At 38.1% G+C, this 10,408-nt stretch overlaps 1 protein-coding gene across 1 annotated transcript; it reads right to left on the bottom strand.

Annotated features, from left to right (window-relative positions):
• Positions 1-9,237: 9,237 nt before the first annotated feature.
• On the bottom strand, positions 9,238-9,771 carry LOC145045736 (uncharacterized). The gene has a single exon (XM_078994058.1). It carries the CDS (start codon positions 9,769-9,771, stop codon positions 9,238-9,240), a length of 534 nt encoding a protein of 177 aa, XP_078850184.1.
• Positions 9,772-10,408: the final 637 nt, after the last annotated feature.

Below are 10,408 nucleotides of genomic sequence, written 5' to 3'. Positions count from 1 at the left end.
CAATACTTCTTCAGTTTTGGGTGTTAATCCTTGAGAATTAGGGTTTCTAGCCCATTTAGAGTATGATTGTTAGCTCAATTGGTCCCTTCTTGTGTTGAGGCTTCGAAAATGGATCCAAAGAGGTCCAGAGACCTTAAATCCTTGATCTTTATTGAGTGTCTTGGAGAGATATGAGTTTTGGATGGCATATTGAGGCCATTTCTTCAAATAGAGCCATTGGGTCTTTGCATGGGCATCAAGATCCAAACTTTATGTGTTTTTATTGCTTTTGGAGGCCAAATCTATGAGTTAGAGGAACAGATATGACCTTAGGGCTAGGGTTTTCTGTAAGTCACTCATTTGAGCTCGAGCATGGCATGAACTCGCCGAGTCCCAAGAACAGACTCGTCGAGTAGGGCTAGGGTTTTCTGTAAGTCACTCAGTGAGTAACTTGTCGAGTTAGGGGAATGACTCAGTGAGTCAGAAGGGGGTAGAGGGTTACAGGTGGAACTCGCCGAGTTCATAATTTAAATCGACGAGTTGAGTCGGGGTGGCCCCACAATTCATGCCAGGTGTAACCCATTGAGAATGGGGAAGGCTCGATGTGTCATGAGAGGCTAGAGAGATAGTGGACACGTGTAGACTTACCGAGTTGCGCAAGTGCACTCGACGAGTCAGGTCAAAGTTTGACCATTGACTTTGTTGACTTTTAGGGATTTGTCAACAATGGGGTCTTTGAGTCAAGAGAGGGTTAAAATGGTCTTTTACTCATCTGAGGGTGCTAAGAGAGGGTTGGGTCTAGTCTCGAAAGTTATATTTATGAGCATATTTTGCTCTACGTGATTAGGCGGAGGCTAGACAATACTGTTACCGAGTCAGGGATTTACCGAGACATCTGAGGTGAGTCTTCTGACTATACTTTACCTTGAGTGGTAATTAGAGTTATTTGAAAGAGTTATTGTATGATATTTATGTAATGTGTTGCACTGCATTATTTTTATGTGATTTAGGCCGTGTGTATATCAGAGTATAATAGAGTTAGAACTGGAAGGTTCACAGAGCTCAGACCAGAGGGTCCACAGAGTTAGGGTCTAAGGGCCCATAGAGTTATAGCGTCGAGTGGTTAGTATGTGTTATATGTGGTATTTTGTGGAACTCACTAAGCTTTATTCTTACAGTGTTATGTGTTATGTGTTTCAGGTACCAGTGATGATCGCGGGAAGGAGCCGGTATGATCTATACACACACCCGCGGAGTTTATTATGATTTCATCTTGGGAAATGTTTTGTGAACAATGATACGGTATAATGAGATTTTATTAATGAATGTGTTTTGAAAATGTGAAAAATTGTCTTAATTTTTACAGTGTTACAAAATGTTTACTAATGAATGTGATGGACTGATAGAGGAACAATAATTATTTTTATTCCATATAAAATTGGAATTGCATTAATAGTGTAATTCCAATATGAAAAGTTTTTTTTTTAACAACAACAACAACAACAACAACAACAACAACAATAATAATAATAATAATAATAATAATAATAAGTTATAATTTTTTTGTAAATAATAAGAGTAATCTAATAAATAAAAGAAAAGAAAAACAACAACAAAAACAAAAAGGAAAAAAAAAAATTATGTTAAATCAAAGGATAAATGATTGATTAGATTGAGGTTAGAAAGTAAAAATGGATAAAAAAATACTTATAGCACAATCCTATAAAATATATATTTCGTACAAAGAAGAGACATGAATATCAAGAAAAAGAAAGGAGTCCACGTCCATTAGTATCTCGTACAATTCACACAGTCGTAGGTACAACCGTAGCTTAAACCTGGATTCCTTTTGATGCTTGACTAAGGGCATCCACAATGGTAGTTTAACAGGAGTTGAATAGATGGTGATTGGATTGAATAGAGGCTTAATGGCATGTGAGTGATGACATGAATGATAGTTGAATGTAAGAGCTGTATGATGATTGAGTGGTTGAATAAAATTAATCTTTTTTTTTTCAATTAACTTTCAAACAAAAGACATATGAAACCATATTCTCTATATTTTTATATTTTTTTAATTAAACCATAAATAAATTTACAATTTTTTACGTATTATATTATTTAATATATCAATTTTTAGGTCTTATTTTTTTCAAATAAATAATATAAATGAAGTATTTATAAATAAAAACTCTCTTTAAATGAAATACATCTATTACAAATCTAATACAAACTATTTTCGATAAAATATTACATTGATCAAACTATTACACATTAATTTCGACTGTCATGGATCTAAGTAGCATGTCGAAAGTGGGACCACAAATTTCAATGAACCATTCCGAAGAGGTCAAGATAAAATATAAGTTGTAGATGTCACTTTTTTATTAATGTATTTCTAGGTTTCATGTTTTTAATTAATGTATTTTTAGTTATTAAATGTTTTAGGTTTAGTAATTTTTAATTAATGTATTTTTAAGTATTGTGCTCTTTTTTAACTATTATATCTTTTATTTTTAAATTTTTAATTATGTTTAAAAATATAATGATGATGGTGTTGTGGAATTTCATTAAATTGTATAGAGTTTAATGAAGTGTGGATGTTTAGGAGTAAAGTCGAATAAAAAATGAAATGCTGCCAACTTGTAACATCCTAAAAATAAGACCATTTTTTTTTTTCATTTTCAGATTATTAAAGACAACAACCTAAAACAATGTTAAATTAACCCAAATCATCAAATGTATCAGTACATCATCAATATTAGAGTAAATCATAAAGATGCGGAAATGAGTGGTGTGTGCTCTGCAATCATCCCAAGCTCTTCACTTCAGAACTAGAAGTACCTAAAACATAAACTGAAAACCGTAAAAACAATACTTAGTGATTCCCCAAATACCACATACCATACACAAATAATCACATAATAAGCCCCGCCCAATGAGTGTATTGGACCCTACCCACACTCGCATAATGGGCCCCGCCCACTGAGTATAATGGGCCCCGCCCAAACTCATATAACGGGCTTCGCTCACATACAAATCATATAAGCATAACAGATACTAACATACAGAATAACCATTAGTCCCACCTAGTAAGCATATGAACACATACACATGCCAGAGTCACACAGACATCTAGTATACTAGCATAAAAAATCATCGGCTGACATTGGTGCCTTTTACCCGCTAAACATGGTGAGAAAACTACCTCACACTGCCGAATCTCACATAAAGAATCCTTGGTTGTTGGCTCGCTAAAATCCATGTGCTATCAATCACAAAAGAATCATCCAATCAATAATTCGATCCCAACTCACAAAAAGAGTCTAAACTAGGGTAAAAGACATTTTTACCCTTTACCTAACTTAGCCCAAAGCGTAGGCCCAATCCAATTGTCCAAACGACCATAATCCAAAATAAACGCCTCAAGCTGAATTATAGCCCCATTTTCCAATTTAGGCACAAATCTATTTCATGGGTCTTCAACCAAAGTCCAATAAAATATCCACAAAACAAAAAACTGAATCCTACTGGCCCAATAAGTCCCAAGACAACTATGGCCCAATACCGAGAAGCCCATAACACCGAAGCCCACTACTGAGTGCATGGGGCGTATTCAGCCTATAAGCTATGCGTGCTCACTTAAGGGCTTGTACGTTGCGCGTACCAGCTTGTACGCCTAACGTACTCAACTAGACTGACAAAGTTTCTCATTCATCTCTTAAATGTTCATGTCTTCACTCTTTGCTTAGATCTCTTCATGTTATCGTTTTATGCTTCTTTGTCCCTTTTTGGTTGGTCTTGATGGGTTAAGGCCGTTTTAGAAGCTAAATCTTGTAGATCTGGATGTTTGGAGAGTTCCTTAAGCTTAAAGGTGCATGCTCTATGGTGCTCTTTTGAGATCTAAGTGCCTAATTAGGCCATCCAAGCAGGTAAAGTTGGGCACTTTCTGTGTAAACCATCTCAAGGAAGCCAGATATTGAACTCATTAGTGTTCAATGGACTATGGATGCCCTAAACGAATATCTGCTTTACTTACAATTTTCATCATTGCTACTCTTAATAATTATTTTCATTCGAAGATAGAGAAGAGAGAAAGAGACCACACATGTCTTATGTTTCTATAAAAGTCATAATCTTGTGGTTACTTTGTCTCTCACTTCTCAGGATACAGTAATGATAGGCTCACACCCTCAGTATCCTACTTCAAATCAACTTAGATTCAACCATCGGTTGTTTAAATTGGATGGTTGAACATTTCAATTTTGCTTCCTTAATCCCATTACCTATATATCTACATATCTTCTACTATCTGTTGACTTAGTCACTTAGATGGTAAAAAAGAAGAGAACGTACCCCCTGCATGTTCAAGAAAAAACTGGGAAATGAAATATGCACATAATGTGCTTGATAAAATGTCCCAATGAGTCCAATAATTCTGCACCTCCAGTTGTACAATCAGTGATTATCAATCGTTGGTCATCTACATTTCCGTCATCTGCACATCGGGCATGGATGGTTCAACACCAATTGTTCAGGCACTTGATCTTACGGTAATTACTTTTTGTCTAGTTATTGATGGGATGTTTTCAATACTTGCAACTAGCGGAGGCTCGACCCCTCGATCTTATCTTCTTGTTTTCTAGCAAGAAATTAGCCTCACCAATAATATTAAACCATAGGTATACCTGGTGTCTCCAATAATTATCTAGTTTTCCGATTCAATCAAAATTATAAAGGAAAGCTCAACCTCTCATTCTGCTCAACTCTATTTTTGATCCAAAACTAAGCCCATTCCCATTTACAACTCCAGCTCATGTGTTTTCATGACAACTAGTATTTGAAGATCTTAATAGCTATCAATTTTTTGGCTCACACCTTCGCTACAACCAGTAACATTAACCACAAAGAACATGGGACATCTATGCTTACTTCTTACGGTTGACCAACCCTGAAACTGCTTCCAGCTTACCACCACAACGCCACTATTTTTCTACAAATTACCTTACGCGACTATTGAAGCCTCTTGCATTAATAACGATCTCAAACCAATGGATGATAATATGTGACATCACTTATGCAACCCCCTTATCCCGCACGTACTTTATATTATATTAATTTATACTATTAATCAAGATATTATAACTATTGCATTCATCTTCATCACTTCAAAATGACATTACGAAACCATTGGCAAGTTAGAGGATTTATTCTCCTTTCTTCTACTTAAATACTTGAAAATCATCACCGTTACCTGTTCTCATTAAGATTCTATTTCAAAAAAAAAAATAAATAAATAAAAATTCTGGGCACATCTACCAAAAATGTAATGGGGGTATAAGTATTATACTTTTTTTACAATACAAGAAAAGGATGCAAGTCCTGAACCAAACCTTGTTTGGTTATCCGCTTAATTTAATGGGTGGTATATTTCTTGGTCCTTCATGATGAATCCGTAGATATGTTACTCTTGTCACTGCCGTCAGCCCCAACATACAAACTTCAAGTGATATTTCCACTTGATAAATTGATTAATCCACTTGAAATGTATGTTTTACCTTATGAAATTGAGGTTTCGTATCATTGATTGAGTAAAAATATTGTTCTTGAAAATTCAATTACAGAGAATGGAGTAAACCTCCGATAAATAGAAAAGGACTTAAAAGGGAAAAACATAAATTAAGGCAATAAATCAGGAGATAAAAAGAGAGGGGATAATATCGAATATTGAAAACCAATACTCCCCCTCAAGGTGGAGCATGTAAATTAACAATGCCCAGCTTGTCAAGAAGGAAACGAAGTTGAGCAGCTCTGAGACCCTTCGTAAGAAGATCAGCAAGTTGAAGCTTCGAGTCGATCGGCATAGGACAAATTTCTTTCGATTCAACACGTTCACGAACGAAGTAGCAGTCCATTTCAACGTGCTTAGTGCGTTCGTGAAAGTCGGGATTATTAGCAATATGTCGAGCTGCTTGATTGTCACAAAAAATGGTAGTGGATGCAAGTTGGGGAAGGTCGATTTCCTTCAAGAGCCATCGCATCCAAATAAGTTCGCTAACAGTGGCAGCCATGGCCCGATATTCGGCCTCAGCAGAAGAGCGTGAAACAACGGACTATTTTTTTGTTTTCCACGAAATGGGGGCGCCAACGAGAAGAAGCAAGTAACCCGTTCGAGAGCGCCGTGTGAGAGGACAACCAAGCCAATCTGAGTCAGAGTAGGCAACTAAATTCACGCCACCTTCTTTTGGTAAAAGAATACCTTGACCGGGTGTAGTCTTGAGGTATCGTAAAATTCTGAACAAGGCATCCATATGATTTTTGCGAGGATCTGAAACGAATTGACTGAGGATGTTAACCGAGTAAGCAATGTCTGGACGGGTAGCCTGAAGATAGAGTAATCGGCCAATGAGTCGCCGGTAATGAGTGGCATCGACCTTGGGATCTTTGTCATCCATGGCAAATTTGATGTTTTGTTCGATGGGAAAAGAGCTCGGGCGACACCCTTCCATGCCACAATCCTCCAAAATGTCAAGAGTGTACTTTCGTTGGCTCAAAACAAGACCACTCGAAGCCTTGGCGACTTCAATCCCAATGAAATACTTTAACTCACCGAGATATTTTATGCTAAACTGGTCATGTAGGCTTTGTTTGATTTCTTGTATCTTTTTAGAATCATTTCCCGTAATGATGACATCATCAACGTATATCAGGCTAGCAATGAAAATGCCATCTTTTCGGTAGATAAAAAGGGAATGATCTGATTTGGATGAACAAAAACCAAGACCAAGAAGGGCGGTGGTGAACTTTTGATACCAGTTTCCAGAGGCTTGTTTGAGGCCGTAGAGAGATTTTCGTAGCCGACATACCCGAGTCTCATTTTCCTTGGAAAAACCTTGCGGTATTTTCATGTATACTTCTTCGTGTAGGTCTCCGTGTAGAAAGGCATTGTTAACGTCGAGTTGGTGGATGAGCCAATTGTTCTTGGTGGCCATGGCAAGTAACGTACGAACAGTGACGAGTTTTGCTACCGGAGCAAACGTGTCATGAAAATCTTCTCCTTCAATTTGCGTAAATCCCTTAGCCACGAGTCTTGCCTTGTATCTTTCGACATCTCCATTTGGTTTGTATTTGATTTTGTAGACCCATTTTGAGTCTATGGCTCGTTTTCCCTTCGGCAGCATCTCAAGGGTCCACGTGTCGTTTTGTTCAAGAGCTTGGATTTCCTTCTTCATAACTTCAATCCATTTTGGATCCTGTATAGCTTGCTTGAAGTGTTTCGGTTCATCATTTGTAGTGATGGCCGCCAAGAAAACTTTTGAGCATTAGAAAATTTATCGTAAGAAAGGTAATTTGTAATAGGATGTACCGTTGAGGTGTCTTGAGTTGGTGGGGTGTGTGCATGGTCGACCGAAGGGGGAAGGTTGACGACGAAATCATTTAATCGCTTGGGTTGACATCGGTCCCTTTTTGGTCGTGAGTTTTGGGATTCACGATTTTGGTGGAGATTATCTCCATTTTGATTAAAAAATTCCTCACTGTTGGTCGTTTCCCTATTTTCATTATTGTTTTCTTGTGGTTCATTCCCATTATTATTATCAAAATCTTGTGGACTAGAATTAGCCTCACTGTTTGTTGTTTTATGCAAAGTGTCATGGGCTTCATGATAAGGACGTTCGATACTTTGGTTTGGAATGGGACTAAAAATATCTTGATCAATTTGAGTTTGTGGAGAACCCGAGAAAGGAAAATTGTCTTCATGAAATTTGACATCCCGTGACACAACGATTTTTTTGTTTTCGATGTCAAATATTTTGTAACCCTTTGTTCCGTGGGGGTACCCCAAGAAAACCCCGGGTCTTCCCCTCACTTCAAATTTATCACCCTTCATTTCGATGCTCCAAAAGTACGTTAAGCAACCGAAAACCCTTATATGATCATATTCGGGTTTTTGATTGTATAACAACTCATATGGAGTTTTATGGCCGAGGGTTTTAGAAGGCAATCGATTTATGATGTAGGCTGCCGTGAGAACACATTCCCCCCAAAATATCTTGGGAAGATTGGCTTCAAAACGTAAGGCACGAGCCGTGTCAAGTAAGTGCCTATGTTTACGCTCAACGACTCCATTTTGTTGGGGTGTGTGTGGACACGTTGTTTCCAACAAAATACCTTGCTTGGCATAAAAATCAATCATGTGGTTGGAAGTGAATTCTCCACCGTTGTCACATCTTATTCTCTTGACGGTTTTACTAAATTGATTTTCTATCATTTTGCAAAAATTGACCAAGCAGGTACTAGCATCACTTTTGTGTTTAATGAGAAAAACCCAGACAGTTCTACTAAAATCATCTACAATAGTCAAAAAATAATTGGCTCCAAAAAAGGATGGAAAACGATATTTGCCCCACACATCACAATGTAATAATTCAAAACATCCTTTTGTTTTAATGTCACTTAAAAGAAAAGGTGACGTTGTATGTTTTGCCTTTGAACAAGAATCACAGAACGTATCTCTAATGATAAAGGAAACTCCCTTGAGAAAGTCAACTTTAGCAAGTTTCTCTTGAGATGTGTGACCTAACCTCTTGTGCCGTCTTCCGATAGTAACTGCCATAACCTTTCTTCCCTTTTCAGAGAGCCTTATTCGGTATAGACCTCTTTTGCACTCACCCGCACCAATCAAGGTCCTCGTACGAAGATCCTGCATGACACAGAAATCTGGAAAAAAAAAATTATGGCACATTGAAGCTTTTTAGTTAATCGGCTAACAGATAGAAGGTTGCATTTAAACTTGGGAACGTGCAATATTCCTTCTATTTTAATTCCTCCAGGCAAGGTACAGTCACCCCTTCCCTCGACTGGAATGGCATCACCATTGGGGATGATAACAGGTGGTTCATAAAGGCTTTTCCTTTTGTTCACAAGGATATCGGCACAATAAGTTGTGTGTTCGGTAGCTCCCGTATCCACAACCCAATCGTCCTCGTCATAATCATTACCTGTCATGTTAGCAACACGTTTTCTTCCTTCATCACCTGTAGTAACCCCATCTTCAAAGTGCTTCAAGAATGCGTTGTATTGGTCCACGGTGAGACCCGGAACAGGACTCGATCCACATTCGACACATGAAGCTTCCGGTTTGCCTTTATCACTTTTGGTTTTTCTTGGCCACCATTCAGGGTAACCAACCAGTTTGAAGCAACCGTCCCAATTGTGTCCACCTCTGTCGCAAAAAGTGCAGTGTTGGGCCTCTTCCTCTCATTTCAGGGTCTTTGAATGTTTCTTCACCTTCTGCTGGCTCGAGGAGAGGTTTTCACGTTTTGGAACAAAGGCTTTAAATGCAGCGGCTTCCATGGTGGGTTTCTTCTCCTCTGTTATCATTCTCTGTCGTTCATCTTCTGCAACAAGATGGTAGGCAGTCCCGAGACCTGGTGTCGGTTTAGTGGCAAGGATCTGAGTTTTGATAACCCCAAAATCATTGTCAAGACCCATGAGGAACTCATACAGCTTCTCTTTCTCTTGATGCTCAATGAGTCTCTTACTGATGTCACAAGTGCACCCGTTACATGTGCACCGTGGCATAGGAAAAACCGATTGAATTTCATCCCACAGAGAACGAAGTTTTGTGTAGTAGGCTGAAACAGTAGTACCGTCTTGGTGTGAAGCAACGATTTTGTTCTTTAACTCGTACGCCCTTGGTGCACTTTCTTTTCCGAATCTTTCACGAAGATCTAACCACATCTCCGATGCTGTGCTTGCATACTTCACACTGCTTCGTATTTCCTTCTCCATGGCAGTAGTAAGCCATCCCTTAATCATAGCATCCACCCTCATCCAAGCCATGTAATCCTTGGATGTCTTGTCTGGTTTTTTAATGGATCCATCGACGAACCCGATTTTATCTTTGCAAACAGGAAATTCTCCATCTCTTGAACCCAATCTGCATAGTTTTTGTCAGAAAATGCATCGTTAACCTGCATTTGTCTAGGATAATCAGATGGGTGAAGATAATATGGTGAGTTTTGGTCGACGACGTTGCCGCCGTCCTTCGCCGGTTGATCTGCAACTCCGGCCATGGTTTTATGTCGAGCAGTAGGATCACTGCTCTGATACCATTTTGAAATTGAGGTTTCGTATCATTGATTGAGTAAAAATATTGTTCTTGAAAATTCAATTACAGAGAATGGAGTAATCCTCCGATAAATAGGAAAGGACTTAAAAGGGAAAAACATAAATTAAGGCAATAAATCAGCAGATAAAAAGAGAGGGGATAATATCGAATATTGAAAACCAATATTACCAACTTGTACGATAGCTGTAAAGGTGTTGTACCTCATGTGGATGGATCAAATTATTAAGTGGAAATATCCAATCATCTCTTACCTGTTCAAAAAGAAAACCAACAGAAGATTATGATGATTGTTTTTTA

The sequence above is a fragment of the Lactuca saligna genome, chromosome 5 (genome assembly GCF_052625555.1).
Source record: "Lactuca saligna cultivar CGN05327 chromosome 5, ASM5262555v1, whole genome shotgun sequence".
NCBI classification, from domain to species: Eukaryota; Viridiplantae; Streptophyta; class Magnoliopsida; order Asterales; family Asteraceae; genus Lactuca; species Lactuca saligna.
This window is presented reverse-complemented; position numbering and strand designations above follow the sequence as displayed.

What these genes read in the sequence shown, in the direction of transcription:
- LOC145045736 (XM_078994058.1), bottom strand. Translation starts at nt 9,771, where the DNA reads ATGGAGAAGGAAATACGAAGCAGTGTGAAGTATGCAAGCACAGCATCG.